The sequence below is a fragment of the Muntiacus reevesi genome, chromosome 4 (assembly GCF_963930625.1).
Source record: "Muntiacus reevesi chromosome 4, mMunRee1.1, whole genome shotgun sequence".
NCBI lineage: Eukaryota > Metazoa > Chordata > Mammalia > Artiodactyla > Cervidae > Muntiacus > Muntiacus reevesi.
Window position 1 is genome coordinate 152,200,153 of NC_089252.1, and position 19,997 is coordinate 152,220,149.

At 38.1% G+C, this 19,997-nt stretch overlaps 1 protein-coding gene across 5 annotated transcripts in view; it reads right to left on the minus strand.

Annotated features, from left to right (window-relative positions):
- TMEM117 (transmembrane protein 117) overlaps positions 1-19,997 on the minus strand; it is a 596,659-nt gene that overhangs the window by 455,691 nt on the left and 120,971 nt on the right. For 4 of the 5 annotated variants that reach the window (XM_065934576.1, XM_065934575.1, XM_065934577.1 and 1 more), the window contains one exon: positions 4,944-5,076. The exons of the other annotated variant lie outside the window; for it this stretch is intronic. In XM_065934576.1, coding sequence (XP_065790648.1) covers positions 4,944-5,076 — 133 coding nt within the window. The remainder of the gene's footprint in view (positions 1-4,943; positions 5,077-19,997) is intronic. 5 annotated transcript variants of the gene reach the window in all.

Sequence of the window (19,997 nt, forward strand, 5' to 3'; positions counted from 1 at the left end):
CCACCTTTTTCTCAGAGGCAGCTTGCAGGACCATCTAATGCAGAGGCTTCCAGTTCAGCTTCTCACTTATAGGACCCAAGTTCCTTGTTTCTAATCCCAACGTGAAAGTTAAAACTCAAGTCCTTAAGTCACTGCCTCAGTGTCACTTCACAGACTCACTGTCTTGGTGTTCAGATCCTTCTTCATTATTGGCCTCAGGGTTTTTCTTGATCTTTGGTTAAGCGCAACTATGCATTTATAAGGAGTCTATCAGGATGTGGGGAACCCTGGACAGCTACAAGCAAAAAAATAAAACTGGACTACTTTCCCAAACCATACACAAGAACTCAAAATGGATTAAAGACTTAAGTGTAAGACCTGAGACCATAAAACTCCCAGGAGAAAACATAGGCAGTATGTTCTTTTATATAAGTCTTAGCAATATTTGAACTACATCAAACTATAAAAACTTTTGTACAGGAAGGAAACTAACAACAAAATGAAAAGGCCACCTACTGAATAGGAGAAAATATGTGCAAACAATATATTTGATAAAGGGTCAATATTCAAAATATACAAAGATCTCACATAACTCAACATTAAAAAATAAGATTTAACAATGGGCAAAGGACCAGAATACACATGTGGTCTCCAAAGACACACAGATGACCAATAGGCACTTGAAAAGATGCTCGTCATCACTAACCATCAGAGAAACACAAATAAAAACCACAGTGAGATATCATCTCACACCTGTCATAATGGCTATCATCAAAAAGACAATAAAAAACAAGTGTTGATGAGGAAGTGAAGAAAAGGGAACCCTTGTACACTGTTGGTAGGAATGTACATTGATGCCACAATGGAAAACAGTATGCAGATTCCTCAAAAAAAATTAAAATAGAACTACCATATGATCTAGCATTTTTACTTCTGGGTATCTATACCCCAAAAATAAAAACACTAATTTGAAAAGATATATGCACCCCTATGTTCACTGCCCAACATTATTTATAACAGCCAATATATGGAAAGAACCTAAATATCCATCCATATATGAATGGATAAAGAAGATGTGGTATTACATATACAATGGAATGTTAATCTTAATAAAATAAATGGAACTTTGCCACTACAACAGAATGGATGGATCTAGAGGGTATTGCACTAACGGAAATAAGTCAGAGAAAGACAAACACTGTATGATGTCACTTTTATGTGCAATCTGAAAAACAAAACAAAGGCACAAGAAAATAAAATGAAGACAGTCACAGAAAAACAGCAGGTGTTTGTCAGAAGGGAGGGAGGTGATGGGGGTGAAATAGATGAAGAAGACTAAGAGGTACAAGCTTCCAGTTATAAAATAAATAAGCCACAAGTATGTAATATAAAGCATAAGGAATGTGGTCAATAATACTGTAATAACTCTGTATGGGGACAGATGTTACTAGACTTATCATGGTCATCATTTCATAATGTACGCAAATGCCAAATCACTTATACAGTACATCTGAAACTGACATAATATTATCCGCCAACTATATTTCAGTCAGTCAGTGTTAATCACATATAAAAAATAAAAATAAACAAATAATATGAAACGAGAGGGGGAAAAGTCTAAGGCTGTACTGTATTTTTAAGCATCTCTAAATGTCTTTTAGGAGGAGAGGCTTCAGGTTAGCTAGTCAGCCACCTTGTAAAAAGGAAGTTGTTTATAAAATGTCTAGATGTAAAACTCTGCCCAGGCTGAGAGCCTTCTCTGCAGCAGAACCCTCACCTGCAACCTCACACATTAATGGAAGACGAATTTAGTTTCATCTTGGTGACTTAAAGAAAAAAGAGGTTATGACAGCAGCACTTCGGTGGCAGGAGATATGGAGCAGTGGAAGCAGAATCAAAGATGAGAGGAACAGGGATTGTCTGAACCTGGGTCCCTTAAGCCCACCTCTAATTCTCTTCTTACCCCCTTCATCTCATTGCCTCTCAGCTTAGCTCCCCACAGGCAGCTGAAGCCATGAGTGAGTATATATCTCAAGAAATTCATTGCAAAGAGAACTCTAGGAGCAGGCAACTTGACTATCAAGTAAGCTGTGGCTAAAACTATTGAGGTTCTGATCAGATAAATCTAGGGATTTTGTTCCTGGTAACAAGGGATCAAGGGACTCTGGTTCAGCCTAGATTTACAATCAATTCTAAAATTGGGGTGCAGGGTGGAGGAAAAAGGCAAATCATTCTAGGGAAACATCTTTTTTTCCTGTCTTAAATCCTAAATTCACTATTTGTAGGCCTAACAGATTCTGTTCTAGAAAGGAGTTCTAAACTACATCAACAAAAGCTTAGCCATCATAGAAAATCCTTGAAGTCCTCTTTGGAACGGTTCTAGACCAATATTCCTAGAAAGATCTACAGTACACATAAGAATCCTCAATGCAAATCAGATACAGGGTAAAGAATCCTGAATTCCTCTCTACCACTACCAACCCTCTGATAGAAAATCTGTCAATCATGATATCTGTGAGCCTGCTATCCTTTCTGTACCTTCTGGCTCCATCACTCCCTGCCTTAAACAGGAGAAGCAATGCCTCAGATAACATGGAACATCTACCTCAAAGGCTCAGTGGTATCCACCTGCTCTGAGAACTGATTTTCCTCAAGGTTTGCAGTCCTACATTAAAGTGCTCACTAGTTCAAATGACATGTGTTAAAATAATTAATAATACGTCTTGTATAAATGGAGATTTAATTTTTTAATCTGCAGAACTAAACCATTTTTCCTTTGGGTGGATTTTTTTTTCAGTGGTACCATTAAAAATGTCCTCTCAAGAAAAGATCCTTTTCAACAAAGATGCAACCTATTGGTAAAGAGTTCAAGAATTATAAAAGAATATGAAATACTATATTTAGCCTGAGAATAAAAGACAATCACCTTCCATTGTACTTAAGATACACATAAAAATTCTAAACTATTCTCTTCCTGCACATACCTACTACTTCTTTCAATTTTCAAATTCAGTTTGAAGGATAAAAGTACAAAGAAAGGTTCCATATGGTGTTGGAACAACAGGATCAACCATCCCTCAAATGTGTGCTAACCTTCGGGCAGGCTGTATTACTAGAATTCACTAGTTAATGGCTCAACACCTTCTCTATTATTGCTTGAGTGATGAAACCTCTCTGGTCCTCAGTTTCTTGATCTGTAAAATGGAGATAATAAAAATACCTATTTTAGAGGGGTCTTGTGAGGTCTGAAACAATTCAGGTCTGTTACTGAGTGGTCGATTCTTGCTAGTTCTCACTAAAATTAGCTTTATTATTAGCTGTGAGTGCTTTACAATGTGCCAGGGAATCTGCATTGCTGCATTTATTGCTTTTAAATCTGCTTCTTTCTTCAGAATAAGCACTTCTGTTTATCACAGACCTCATTTAGTTCCATTTAAAAAAAAAAAAGAGTAGAATCAAATGAAAGGTCAACCTCTAAGCAAATGATATATTTTATATACAAACAGTATTTAAAATTTTATTTCCAGCAACAGCTTAGAAAAAGTAAGTTTTACATGGATCCCCTCCACTTCTGGTCCCAGGGGTGAGAATGTACAATTCTCCTGAGACTTTTTTTTTTAAAACTTATTTTGTAGTGGGGTATAGCCAATTAACTAACAGTACTGTGATAGTTTCAGAACAGTGAAGGGACTCAGCCACACATAGACATGTATCCATTCTGAGACTTTCAACTGGGTTGGGTAATTCCAAGAACACCATTACCCGTTTCATTACACAGGTACTGTTCTAAGGCTGAGGCTTATTCTGACTAGCCATGGGTTAGAATCTGCAATTCCACTATTTAAAAATAGACCCAGTATGAATGGCATCATTTGAAACCCAAGAAATAACTAACAGATGATGGGTTTTAATAGCTTCCTAAAGTCTGAATGTTTGATCTATTAAACAATCACGTTCTTGAATTCACCGCTTGTGAGTACAGACTGAAGTATAAATCTTGTGAAATACCTGCTTTTCCTTGACTATTCATCTCCTTTAATGGTGCGGGGAAAAACTAATAAAGTTTTAATTGAGCTATCCCTCTCAGCATTGAACAGTGGTAGCTAAAATCTATATATAACATCAAAACAATTGCACTATAGAACTGGTCGACAGAAGTGTTTTTACTACATTTAGAAGAAAAGGGTATTAGCTGGCTTTCCAATCTATTGGGGAAAATAGATCAAAACTTTCCTTAGGAACTGTTTCAGTGCACAACAAATATCTAAGGTGGTTACTTATTGTCACTAATCGAATTCTTAACACTGTAAATTAAGCCATTTTCCTTGTATTGTGCCCTTAAAACTTAAAAAGAGCAAACCAATAACTGGAGAAGTTTAAAAAAATCTACAATCTACTTGTTAGCACATCTTCATGCCATGGTGATTTGATTAGTGATTTGATAAGTATAGATTACAACCCTGGACTTAATACACGGTGGCCCACTTTTAAAATGGCCCATTTATAACAAAGGTCTCTCTGTTGGAACTGCCAGAGAGTTTAAAAAAAAAAAAAAAAACATGCCACCAGTATAAAAAAAACTTTTTTTAGCCATGCATTGTAGAGCAGTGAAATTGTAAACGTGGAGACCTTCATTTCAGCACAGTTCTACTGATTGTGTGACTATAAACAAGTCAAGATTTCCTGATTCTCATATTCTGTCACTATAGTAAGATTACTGCCTGCTCTCAAACCACCCCAAGAGAAGACCTAAAGAATAAGGAACACAATGTAAGTATTATAAAATGCTATAAGCTTCTTGGAGAAAAGACTCTACATGTCTTACATAAGAAAAATTCATAAATATCTTTTAAGATAGAATATTTGTAATGAAGACTCAGGCTACCACAAACTAAAAAATTACTGACTTCTTACGAGTTTCAAATATAACACTCACCACAGGAGAAAGGGGAAAGATAACCTACCCCATTGTCCCATCCATTAGAAGAATCGTGTTGTATATGTGAGAAAAGATGAAGAGAAAGAGAATTGTGCTGAAGAACATTGTCATCCATGATCCATGATCCTCACGAAACATTTTTAACCGGAGCAACTGACCTGCAATATAATTATTATTGGACATCAGTGTACATATTGCAACTCAAAATACATACATGTTTTAGTTAATTTCTTTTATCTCACTAATATTCTGAAGTCTTAGACCCTAGCACTTGTCTTACAGAGAAACTACCTAAAGTCCTTATTGCTCTTTTGTAAATAGATGATGAAGTCCAAGACAATCTCCACATCATCCTAGAGCAAATACTAGCATGAAAATCTAGTGTACAGAGAGCACTCATTATACTGGCATGAAAATAAGATGAATCAGAACACTTACCTTATATTTTTTATTTCAGAAATATGTTTTTGGTTCATTTACTGAAACTACTTAAGTAAGGCAAATGGTAAACATGTTGCATAAATTCTTAATTCCCTTTTGCTCCCACAGGCCCATTCCCAGTACTGGTCAAATGATAGGTAAATTTCCCTTATATTAAAGCACATGAAAATGTGAACAGTAAAAATGAAGTCTCTATCATAAGAGTCAGAAGGCTTACTAGGCTTACTCGTAGCTAAAATATCCATTCCACACACAGGCTGGTGCACAAGTGTGTGGGGTCTGGCAGCATGCACATGTGTTATGCAGTCAGTGTGGTTCCCAGCAAAACATGATTTCTGATCATGCCTAATATCCATTTACAAAGATAATTACTAAAAATGGAGAGAATGGTCATTAATCTATGGCGAAGGAGGTCAGAGCACACAATGGAGAAAAGACAGTCTCTTCAATAAGCGGTGCTTGGAAAACTGGACAGCGACACATAAAAGAATGAAATCAAAACACTCCCTAACACCATACACAAAAATAAACTCAAAATGGATTAAAGATCAATATGTAGAGCTGGAAACCACAAAACTCCTAAAGGAAAGCACAAGCAGAATACTGTCTCACTAAAATTGTAGCAATTTTGGATCTGTCTCTTAAATTGAAGGAAATAAAAGCAAAAATAAAAAATGGGACCTAATTAAAGTTAAAAGCTTTTGCACAGAGAAAAGGTGGGAGTGGTGCACTCACTATGTCGTGTCCGACTCTTGTGACCCCATAGCCTGTTAGGCTCCTCTGTCCCTGGGATTCCCCAGGCAAGAATACTGGAATGGGCTGCTGTTTCCTTCTTCAGGGGATCTTCCAGACCCAGGGATCGAATCTAGATCTCCTGCATTACAGGTGGAATCTTAACTGACTGAGCCAAAGGTAACCATCAACAAAACAAAATGACAACTTGGGAGAAAACATTTGCAAATGATATGACTGACAATGAGTTAATATCCAAAATACATAAATAGGTCAAACAAGTGGACATCAAATAAATAAATAAATAACCTGATTGAAAAGCAGGCGGAAGACCTGAATAGATATTTTTCCAAAGAAGACATGCAGATAGCCAAGAGACACATGAAAAAATGCTCAGTATCACTTATCATCAGGGAATGGAAGTCAAAACTAAAATGCGATATCATCTCACATCTATCACAATGGCTGTTATTAAAAAGAACACAAATAACAAATGTTGGCAGGGATGTGGAGAAAAGGGAACCCCTTTACACTACAGGTGGGAAGGTAAACTGGCACAGCCACTATGGAAAACACTATGGAGGTTTCTCAAAAAACTAAACATAGCGCTACCATTTGACTCAGCAATTCCACTCCGGGATATATAACCAAATGAGCCAAAAAACACTACTTCAAAAACATACATGAATCCCAATGTTCATAGTAACATTATTTGCAATTGTTAAGATATGGAAACAACAAAAGTGTCTATCAGCATATGAATACACACACACACACATACATAAGGAATAAGGCCATAATGGAGAATGAAATTTTGCTATTTCATGGATGAATTTGGAGGGTGTTATGCTAAATAAGAGTCAGACCAAAAGATAAATACTGTATGATATGTTATATGTAGAGTCTAAAAAATAAAACAATCTAGTAAACATAATAACAATGAAAAAAGCAGACCCACAGATAGAGAGAACCAACCAGTAGTTACCAGTGAGAAGAAGGAAAGGGGCAATATAGGGATTAAGAGGTACAAACTATTATGTATAAAATAAGCTACAGGGTACACTGTACAACACAAGGAATACCCAATATTTTATAACATCTGTAAGTGGAGCATAACCTTTAAACACTGTGAAACACTACATTTTATACCTATAACACTCTACATGAACCACACTTCAATAAAAAAAGAGAACATGTTAAAATGCAAATACTTCAAGGAGGAGCATGTATTAGGACGAATATTAAAGTAATAATTACTGGTATCATAAATAGGCCAGATAAATATTCTGATTTATGATAAAGAGAACTGAGAGCACTAGTATCCTGAAAGGTGAGGAAGATTTAAAAAAACAAACAAGATTAAGAAAAAATAAACATAGGCCATCCTGGTTTCTTCTAAGAGAAAGTTTATCCAAATAATGAAAAAGGAGATGATGCACATATAGGAACTACAATTAAAATAGGGTAGATCTGAAATCTTACAGTAAAATTTTTCATGAGAGAAAATATTTCTTTTTGATGATATGTCAAAGCTATGGGAAAATATATATATATTTCCATCTGGAAAATATCTCTCTAGGGACAGACAGTAGCTCTCACATAGGTTTCTGAGCATAGGAATAAATCATCTTTTAAGATTTAACCAATTTCCCCTCATCCCTTTCTTTTACTAAAAGAGCACTTTAGATTTCATTTGGAAACCAGGCTAATAGAAACATTACCCCAGCTACAACTTTAAATGGAGCAAATATGGGAGATTTGGTTACCTCATCTGGTTTCTTGGCCTGTACAAGAGAAGGAAAGGACAAATCTGAAGGTCAGAGGGAAAGTGAATTATAACTGAGAGAAGAATGTGGAAAATGTTCTACTGAAGCAAAGGATACTGATGCTGCAAATTACAGCCTTACACAACTTGTGATAATTGAATCAATAATTATAGAAATCCAGGGAATTGCAAGTCTCCACACAACACCTTGTCAGGAATATTAAAAATAGATATTAAACAGAGAATGCTTGAGAGTGAAAAATCCATGCCACAAATATCTTAAAGCAAACTGCAAAGAATATCATCCATTCTTTGAACAAATATTGAATGTGTGTTTCTTACATGCCAGCTGCAGATCAAGGGGCTAGAGGTACAGCTGTGAGCAGGTCAGGAAGATGTTCAAAGCCAGCCATCATTTGAGCAGTTAATGAAAACGTGATCTTATTTTAGACTGATGGACTCAGTGTTCCCTTTGCTGCAAGTCTTTCAGCCTTGATCTATTTATTTAATTCAGCAGTTGATATGTTGAAGAACTGCTAAGACCAGAAATTAGAGTTCTTTGAAATTAAAATGTGAATTTCTTTCTTAACATATGCATATGTCAAAAATTTCACTAATGGATACACTTTAAAAGTCAAAGACTCAAGAGTGCTTTGCAAATAAAATACAGTGGGTTAACTGTACATGCCAACTGAAATAATAAAGAGTTAGTAAAACGAGAGATGTGACAGGATCATTTATGCTGTCATTGCCGAACTCATTGCCTGGCACTAATTTCAGTCATTACAGCCATTATAACAAAATGGCAGGCTAATATGACTTGCAATTCACTTGAAACACACAATAAAAGAGCTTCAATATATTAAGGGCAGAACCAGAGTGACCCAAATGTTGAGTCAAATCATATTTAAAAAAAAAAAATTTCCCATAACCTACTTCAAGGTTAACTCATTGAGTGACCATCCTAATGCTAGAAATATGTACACACAGACTGTCATCAGTTGACTCCCCATCAATTTAATCAAACCAGGAACCTCAGAGTTACCTAAGGACGTCACATGAAAGTAACCTATCTCCACCCTGTGGTGTGACCACGCATCTGGTTTCCCTGGGACAGCAGTGGCTTGTGACTCTTGTCCTGGCATAATTATTAAGAGTGTCCCCTTCCTTTCTGAAGTGTATCGGTTTGGACAGTAAGTTATATGCCACCTTTCATATAGGTAAAATAATTCAGAATTTTTTGACACTCTTCTTTAGAGGAGATTCAGGAGACACCTGAGTGAAAACAGTCAACTGAAATAAGACATCACTAAGAGGGATACATCACTGACAAGGTGATAAATGACTTTTAATCATATGTATATTTGTAAATCTTACTGTATGTTTATGTTACTAATAAAATGTGTCTTGGACTGTATGGGCCATCACCTTTGATATGGTCAAGGTAATTGGAAAACAAATCTTAAAACGATCGGCAGCATTAAAGTGGTACACAAGTCTATGCGTTAGAAGAGAGGGTTGGAGGGTACAGTGATTAATTGTCACAAATGTTGTGTTAAAGTACCGAAATAGCCTAGAATCTCAGAATCTTTCCTGGAGATACAGTAGGTTTAGAACCACTAAGAATCATTAAGATTTTAACAAGGATAATGACCTAAAAGCTAATTTTAAAATGTATGATGAGCTCACATGAATTGTGGAAGATGGAAGTAGGTAGGTGTAAGAGAATTAGGGAGAAACTACTTTGTTTCTTGGCTTTTTTTACTGCTGTGTTCTCATCAGCAAAAGAACAGAAAGGAACATTTGCTGTTTACCTCACAGCCAGACTTGTATGCTAAGTTCTGGGTCCCTTTTCTTTAGAAGCAGTTTTCAGCAGGAGACCTTGAACAAAGAAATAAACTAAACAACCTCAGAGGAGAAGGACTAGAAGCATTTGTGCTTCCAGTTAAGAGATGGGGGTACGCCTGGGAAGTTGTTGAAGCAAGGTTGAGTAGAGGGCTTCTAGATTCAGAGAGGATACAAAGATTCTGGTCTCCAAGGTGGCAGAACCTCACTTGGGTTTGAGTCCATAGTTGCTGGTAAAGGTCGAAGTATCAAGGGCCATGGCCTTGGAATTCAAGTAAAGAGACCGAGCTGGCCTCAAGGGAAGAGCAACCACTAGAGCAGTCACCCACTTTCATTAGGAACACAGCAACCCGGGTAGGATTCCAGCAGTCTGTTGGTGGAGGTCATCGAGAGGACATGACAGCTGGCTGACCCAGGAACAGAACCCGGGCAACGAGAGTTTCCTCGCCCCCATTCCTGGACTTGGGATATACGCTGCCCACTGTTTCCCTGTGCTTGTAGGCTAAGTCGCTTCAGTCGTGTCCAACTCTTTGCGACCCCACAGACTGCAACCCGTCAGGCTCCTCTGTCCATGGGAGTCTCCAGGCAGGAATACCGAGTGTGTTGCCATTTCCTCCTCCAAAGGGTCTTCGCAGCCCAGGGATTGAACTTGCATCTCCTTCGGCTCCTGCATTGCAGGCAGACTCTTTACTGTTGAACCACTGGGGAAGCCCACACTGTTCCCCTAATGGAAACCATTTCCAAGAACGCAGTCTTAAGAGAGTAAACGTGTTTTTGAGACCATCAGGATGGACTGTATGACTGAACCCACTGAAGAGCTCTGTATAAACCTCTGATTCTGGTGTGTAGATGCAGAAATCTACTGTCTTGCGACGACTCGAGATAAGCCTCACACATAAGTTCCTTTGCTTGCTAAGCCTACCAATCTGGAGCAGTCTGCTTCATGCTTTGGTCTGTTCCTTCCCTCCTTGTACAGAGCCAGTTTCAGATTTCACCAGCAAGTTCCTGAGGTTGCAAACCTACACTCCTTCAGATGGCATCATTGTGCCAAAGACCATCACCGAAGCAGCAACAGGAGAGGGGAAGGACAGGTGAATGCAGACTCAAGAGTTTATTTCCAGGACTCAACAAGCCTTGGGACTGCTTTAAATTTTAGAGATAAAAAAGATGCTCTAAAAATTACCAGTTTTGTACTCTCTGTTCACCTCAGTAAGTAGGAAGTCTGAGCAAGATATTTAATTTAGAGGAGAAAATGTGGCATTACATATACTATCCTGACCAGGAAATATGAAAGGAGGCACTTTCCTCAAGAAGATGCCAAGCTGAAGCTAACACTACTATTCATAACGTCTTCTGCTCCAAAATCTCCTATATACAATGTGTCAATCACATGCATAATTTATATGTGCAACTACTTAATGTATACATACATATAATGTATACATATGATATACATATAATGTATACATACATTAAGTATACATATACATAATATACATTGTGTACATAATATGTATATAATTATGTACATACAGATATACATAATTTGCAGTTATTTAAAGGAATATATTTAATTTTCTGCAGTCAAAACTCAATCAAAGTCAGCACAGCAGACAATCTACATGCCAGTAAGAATATTCTGTGTTGCCAATAACAAAAACAATGGTTCCAAACCCTTGCTTTTTAATCACTACGGAATACTTGGGCTTCTGATGTACTCCAAAAATGGTGTTACACAATATTGTAAAGTAATTAGCCTCCAACTAATAAAAATAAATGGAAAAAAAAGAAAAAAATATGTTAAATAGATACCATTGTAAAATTTAAATAAATAAAACAGAAAACTAGTATCAGCTTAAATTATAATAAGTTGATCTTTATGGTTTCTCATATTTTCTGAAAAAAAAAAGGTATTTGTTCCCTGAACAAAAAATAATTTTCTCCTTACTATAAATGTTTAGAAAATAGTGTAGATTTAGTTTAACTAAACAATAATATGACTTCAAGAAAGGCTTGATCCCCTACTCAAACAATATGAACCAAGGCTTGATTTATCTCTGTTTCCCAGTTCATTCTTCAGGGTGGGGTCCCATCTTAACCAGCTCCTTCCACACATTTGCACATAATTTTTGTAATCTTAAAATGACTGTAGCAATCCGGAGGAATGTGTCTTCATTTTTGTCTAGAGAGAAATGATTTGTGGGAGCATTTCTCAAGAAAGTCATGTGATTAACTCTACCTGGGCTTGTTTGGATCCTGAACCAATCACCATAGCCAGAATTATGAAAAGCAATGATTAGCTAAGCCTATGTTACATGCTTCACTCCCAGAGCCAGACAAAATTAGTTCCCTAGCATCACACTGATCCACAAATGCAAGGCAAGTATTGCAAACAAGTTGAAAAAGGTGGAGCCCTACGATGAAAAGTCCGTGGGTCCCTGAATCACTGCTTCAGACAGAAGTATCTGCCATGTTTGGGGCTTTATATGAGTGAGACATTCAAGTGAGATATAGTCATTCTATATTTTGTAGGATTTTATTACTGCAGCTAGTGTTGTCTTACCAGATACAAGATGATCAGTAAATCAAAGGTTCTGAGAAGGTAAGAAAGAATGAATGGGGTTTATAATGGTCCAAGTTGTGGAATCTTTATTTCTTATCTTTCTTTATGTCCCCAGTATTCAGCAGAACACACAGTAAAATATTTTTATTGGATGAAATACTGATGGGCAGATTCTGGAAGAAAAAATAAGACCTGCCCTCAAGTCTTCCAAAAAATTCTACAATATGCAGGGAAATGCATCTTGTTGGTGATGATGTAGTCATCTCTCAGATAATTCAACCTCAGAAAACCTAATGCCCAAGACTGTGAAGCTTACCGCCTGCGGTGCAGGCACCACACCTGTGTATAAGCTGCAAAACAGTGAGGACCATGCTTGTCTTCCTCACCACTGGTGTCTCCATGGCGCTGACACACGGCACGTTTCAAATAATAAATATTTGTCCAATAGATTAAAAAAGGAAGGGACACAGAAACAAATGAATAAACAATATTCCACTATACAACTAAAAACCCCCGTCATTGTAAATCTGGTGTCTAAACTACACCCACCTTTTGAACCCTGTGGAGCCCTGTAGGTCCTTAAGCTTCACCTCCTCCCCATTTTCTCCCCAGCAATTAACCATGTCCTGAGATCCCAATTAACCATGTCCTGAGATCCGTTCCCTCCTATCCAGCACTAAACTGCTGTTTCCTCATCATACTTTCTTCTCCCCAGCACCCTTGTTTTGTGTGCACCCTAGATTTATTTTATATTTGCCCAACAAAACCCCAACTCTGACTCAGAGCTACAATTTGCTTTCTCCAATTTCAGTAAACTTCTGCGGGAAAAGCTACACCAATGGGTTGATGCACTACTACATAATCAAGATCCCCAACTTCTGCTGTTACCACAGCACTGCACATCAATACATCCATTTTAAATTACACCTCAGAGCTCCTACTAAGCCACCTTCACTCTCAGAATGTGGCCTTAGTCTCAACCTCAAGCAAATTTTGCTACCACTTAATATGACTTCCTTCAACTTTCTTCCCACTCACATCCATCCATCCATTTATCTGCTTTCTCTGCTATTCCTACTGTCTTCTTTTGTTTTTCTCTGTGCTTTTCCTGCAAAAACATCACATGTGCTTTTAAAACCACAGCCTCCCCTGTTTAGGTGCCTTGTTTCACCAACCATCTTTTCTCTCCTTCTGTCCAATCGCTCTCTCTCTGGGTTCTCTTCCCTCTGCCTCTTAAGCTTCTTAAGTCCATCCTAAAAACAGTGCTTTCTTGACCTCATGTCCCTGAACTACCATCCATACAAGACTTCTCATCCAGACTTCAAGAGAGTAATCTTCATCAGTCCCCACCATGAGATCTTACATACAACGCAAGCGCTATTTAAATTGTTCTGGCAAATGTTAATGGTCCTCACCACTGCCAAATATAGTAGAAATAAACTGGCCTTTAACTTACAGGCTACATCTGACACAGCAGTGATCCACTCTGTCCTTTCTGATACTCTACTTCTTTGGTTTCCCTACCACCAAATATTCCTTGCGCTTTTTCTACTTTCTTGTTTATTCTCATCCATTTGTGGGGCATCTCTTCCGCTTGTCACATAAACAACAATATTCCCCACGGTCTGTCCTCAGTCTTTCTCTTTGTCATATCCCTGTAGAGTCTCATTCACTCTGTGGGTTTAATACCCAGTATCTCCAGCATAGACTTTTCCTCCTGAGCTTCAGACTGGAAGAACAACCTACCTGCTGTATTCCTGGATGCCCTACTGTCGATTCAAACTTAGCATACAAGAAAGAATCCAGGATGCCGTGGTGGGCCAGTGGCTAAGGATCTGCCTGCCAATGCAGGGGACACGGATTCAATCCCCAGTCTGGAAAGATTTCACATGCCACGGGGCAACTAAACCCAAGCATCACAACTACTGAGCCCCCATGCACAAATACCGAGCCCATGCACCAGCACCACTGATGCTCCCTCATCTCCAGCCTGTGCTCTGCAAGGAGAGGAGCCACTGCAACTGGGAAGCTTGCGCACCACAGAAGAGTAGCCCCCGCCTGCTGCAACTAGAGGAAGTCTGAGCACGGCAACAAAGACCCAGCACGGACAAAAAATAAATAAGTTAATTAAAAAACAAAAGAATTCAAAATTTCCACCTCTTGTCCCAGCACACCGTTTACCTATGACTCCAATCTGATCTTTCCCATCCCTAAATCCACCCCTACTTCTGACTTCATCATCTTAGCATTTTCAAAATGACAAGGTTAGATTCATTCTCGATTCTTGATTCCTGCACACCTTCCATTTCCATCAACAGTCTTATTAGTTTATAAACTTCCATGCATGCGCTTCTCCCATAATTTGTTGCAGCGGGACTGTGGCAAAAATCTGACTGGTCTCCCTTACTCCAGCCTCTTTTTCCATCTCAATCCACCCACAATAGAGCTAACCAAAACATAACTATGGTCATATTACCCCTTCACTTTAAAAATCTTTCAGTGACCACTCCTCACCTAAAGAATAAAACTCAAGTTCCTTACCATGGTATAGAAGGCACTGCTTGACTTGACTCAGGCTCATCTCTCCTCTCTCACCAGCTTTCCCTCTAGCCCCATCAACACTAAACAGACATCAGTTTCCTACATTCATGCTGAACACTCTGCTGGGGGTACTCTTCTTCCTCCATCACTTGAATAACACCTATATTTCCTGTGGACCTTAAAATTAAGGTCAGACATGATCTTCTCTAGGAAATCTCCTTCATTGTCAAACATTTCATATATTGGAGTAATAGCCATAAGAGCTTACAGGATTGATTCTCACAGGAGGTGATAATTTCCCTCCAGTGAAGACAATGCATGCAGTGATGGTCAAGCACAGTGTAAAGGGTTGGGTTACATGACTTTTATCTTGAGGACTGTTTTGTTAAATGAGAGATTAGTTCAAAGTCTGCGAACTCAAAAGTCTTTAGCTTACAAAAAGGAATTAATCTTACTCGTTAAGAGACAAAGTGTTACTTCTTCTATTTTATCCATTATTGCATGCCTCTCTAAAATATAAAATGAACCCAAAGTAACACACTGATAAGATTCTTTAACATTAATATTTAACATTTTAAATATTAGCATACTTGACAATTAATATGTTCTATTTCTTAGGTCTAGAAGAGGATAAAGTGTAAAATGAAAATGGATCAGAGACTTAAAATTAATTGAACTTCACTTCTAATAAGATTAAAATAAGTATATGAAGAATTCATGACTAGTTTGTACAAATGTACAGTTTATAAGAAAATGATATTTGAAGATTTATTAATTTTAAAATGCTAACAGAATAAAAATAACAACAACTAGAGACTCAGTCCATGGATAGGACTCCGACAAAGAAAATTATACAACAAAACACACCAGAACATCATTAAGCATGAAGGCTATTCTAGTTAGGCAAACATAATTTTATATAATAAGTACAAAATGATGAAACTTTTCTACCCTGAGGACACCATTTCATTAATATTTAGATCAAATCTTCTTACTTCAGTGTACTAAGAATTTAAAAACATTGAACAGATGGCTATCATTCCTTATTAGAAGTAGGTGTTTACACAGAAAATATTTGTGATTCATTGAGTTTGACAGAAAATCAAATATGGTGAGTTGAAACATAATTGCATATGAAACTAAAAATCATAATATGCATTATAAGTATAGCATGTGTATTGTAATATGCATTATAATGTACATTTCAAAAGGTTCTAGAAAGAAAGGAGAATCAAACCACGTCCTCCATCATCTCCCAGAGTTTGCTCAAATTCATGTGCATTGAATCAGTGATGCTACCTAACCATCTCTTCCTCTGCTTACTCCTTCTCCTCTTTCCTTCAATCTTTCCCAGCATCAGAGTCTTTTCCAATGAGTCAGCTCTTCGCATCAGGTGGCCAAAGCATTGGAGCTTAAGCTTTTGCTTCAGTCCCTCCAATGAATATTCATTTCCTTTTGGAATGACAATATCATCTCTATTATTAAATTTTTTGCATCATCATTATTATATGGACACCAGCTTTGAAAAAAAATAACATTTATACTTTCAAACTAGGTTTTAATTTAGTGTTGGGCATTCTATTGATCCAACTGAAAAAGAAAGGTTAAACTGTCAAAAGACTAATCCCCTGAAGGCTGATCCATTTTTCCAAGCAATCCTGATCAATATGAGGCTCAGACATTGGCTCCCTGATCATAGGTGGTGATGGGACAGGAGGGACTGGCCCTCCTACAACCATACCTATTGGGAAGGTTGGGAAGCCAAAATAAAACCAAGAGCCAAAATTCTACCATGTCCCCCAAGTTTTCTATTATTTGTATCCATGTATACTTGCCTGGAAAATCCCATGGATGGAGGAGTCTGGTGGGCTGCAGTCCATGGGATTGCTAAGAGTCAAGCACGACTGAGCGACTTCACTTTCACTTTTCACTTTCATGCATTAGAGGAAATGGCAACCCACTCCAGTGTTCTTGCCTAAAGAATCCCAGGGATGGGGGAGCCTGGTGGGCTGCCGTCTATGGGGTCGCACAGAGTCAGACACGACTGCAGCAACTTAGCAGCAGCAGCAGCATACATGACTTCATCACAACAAACAGTGGAAAATTCTTAAAAGAGATGGGAATACCAGATCACCTGACCTGCCTCTTGAGAAACCTGTATGCAGGTCAAGAAGCAACAGTTAGAGCTGGATATGGAACAACAGACTGGTCCCAAATAAGGAAAGGAGTATGTCAAGGCTGCATATTGTCACCCTGCTTATTTAACTTATATGCAGAGTACATCATGAGAAATGCTGGACTGAATGAAGCACAAGCTGGAATCAAGATCACTGGGAGAAATATCAATAACCTCAGATATGCAGATGACACCACCCTTATGGCAGAAAGTGAAAAAGAACTAAAGAGCCTCTTAATGAAAGTGAAAGAGGAGAGTGAAAAAGTTAGCTTAAAGCTCAACATTCAGAAAACTAAGATCATGGCATCTGGTCCCACCATTTCACGGAAAATAGATGGGGAAACAATTGAAACAGTGAGAGATTTTACTTTCTTGGGCTCCAAAATCACTGCAGATGGTGACTGCAGCCATGAAATTAAAAGACATTTGCTTCTTGGAAGAAAAGTTATGACCAACCTAGACAGCATATTAAAAAGCAGAGGCATTACTTTGCCAGCAAAGGTCCATCTAGTCAAAGCTATGGTTTTTCCAGTGGTCATGTATGGATATGAGAACTGGACTATAAAGAAAGCTGAGCACCAATGAATTGATGCTTTTGAGCTGTGTTGTTGGAGAAGACTCTTGAGCGGCCCTTAGACTGCAAGGAGATCCAACCAGTCCACCCTTAAAGGAAATCAGTCCTGAGTATTCATTGGAAGGACTGATGCCAAAGCTTTACCTCCAATACTTTGGCCACCTGCTGCAAAGACCTGACTCATTTGAAAAGACCCTCATGCTGGGAAAGATTGAAGGCAGGAGGAAACGAGACAACAGAGGATGAGATGGTTGGATGGCATCACCAACTCAATGGACATGAGCTTGAGTATGCTTTGGGAGTTGGTGATGGACAGGGAAGTGTGGCATGCTGCAGTCCATGGGGTCTCAAAGAGTCAGACACGAAGACACGACTGAGCAACTGAACTGAAGTGAACTGATACATGACTTCTGCCTTCTATTCTGAAATTGGTTTTCATTCAAAGATTTCCTCTTTCATTCACAAGTCCTCTAACTTGTTGAGACTGACTCCTTGTACTTGCAAACTTATTATTTTTCTACCCATTCCACTTACAGATTAATTAAATAATGGTGTTAAAATTTATTAACAGGTTATCAATTCCAGATATAAGAAGCTTGGAAGTAGCCACTTAAGCAAAAAGCTTAACAGACTGAAAACTCAATAACTTTTCTAAGACCTGTAACACAGGCGAGGTCAAACCATTATAGAGGCAGACAGGTGAGTACAGAGAGTCACAGCTGATTACAGCAAAAACTTATTAAAAAAAAAAAAACACACACAAAAAAAAACTGCCTTGGAAACCAGGCAGTGCTGGCAGAGGAAAACCTGAACGGTAATTAATGCTGCAGGCTCAGTGGGTACAAGTGCTGTGCTGTGCTAAGTCACTTCAGCTGTATCTGATTCTTTGTGACACTAGGTACCATAGCCCGCCAGGCTCCTCTGTCCATGGGATTTTCCAGGCAAGAATACTCAGTGTGTGCGTGACTGAAAGTTAAAAACTCCAGGCACCTAGCCATGGCAGGGGTGGGAGGGAGGCTCATTTTTAAAATGCTCCAGAACACTCTATTCTTCTTCACAAGGACTGCCCTCAGGAGAAGCTGCTTCACCTCACCCAACGTGCTGAATTTCAATCAGAATCTAACTGATCTGGAGGAAAGGCAATGCCCAACTCCAGGCCTCTCAAGCTATCCTCTCCCTGCTTAGGGACCCGTGGGATAACTAAGAAGCACATGGAGGTTCAGTCCAGGGGCACAGGCTCACTGAAGAGTGAGACCTAATGACAGAACCATAAAATGCCTCCTTCCCTCCACATCTTACTGCCATATTACCAAAGGTCTATGCGTACCTGGTACATCATGTCCAGCTATTAAAAAAAATTACAAGGCATACTCAAAGACAAAAACAGGTCTTGATGTTCATGTTAGTAGTTCATATGGAAAATTCTTCATTTTCTTGGTAATATTTTTTCACAATAAAAATATTTTTTACACATTTGTTGAGCACCTACTATGTGTCTGGCTATGTTATGTACTATAAATATAATGTAATATAAATATAATTGTGAAAACACAACAAACGTACATTTTCATGTATTGCAAAGGGACCAGGAAGCAAGAAGTCTAGTAAGCTAAAATTTAAAGGTACTAGTGAGCACATTTAAAATCTGGTATTCCTTCAGGGTCATGGCCCATAAGAGAGCTAAGAAAATGAAGCTAAGCGTTGAGATACTACATATTAGGAACTGAACTTGCATCTCTACAGTAAAACAGGATCCTCCAAAGAGTCTACAGTTGTCCTAAAAGAATAGTGTCTCCTGGACTCCAAACTTGGCAAACCCAAATGTATTCTACAGGAAAACAAGCCTAATTTAAATCCTCAGAATTCCCATAGATCATATTATTAAAATGTGAGTTCAGAGTTAATATTCGCCAAATACAAAAAGAAATGTTACCATGCATGAGTTGACAGAAACAGCAAATAGAATATTTAGACCACACAAGGACTTCATATTTTGGGATTACCAAACATAAAGTATCTAAAATTGGCTGCCTCAACACATGCTAGCATCCTCTATATTCTTAAACATATGAATTACAGTAATAATTTTTAATACCTTTGTTAACTAATTATGCTGACAGTGTCAATTCTGGCTTTGTTCTATTAGTTAATTTTTCTTCTCATCATGGGTCATATATTCTTGCATCTTTGCATGCTTGATAATTTTTTTTACTGAAATCCAGACATTATGAATTTTCATCTTATTAACTGCTAGATATATTTGTATTCTCATTAAGTACTTTCGGGTTTTGTTCTGAGATGTATTTAAGTTACCTGGAAGTCATTTGATCCTATTGAGCCTAGTTTTTCGGCTTTGTTAGGTAGAATCAAAGAAGCCTTTAATCTAGGGCTAACTTCGTCCCACTCTCACCCCTCCACTCTACCTGATGAACCATAAATTCC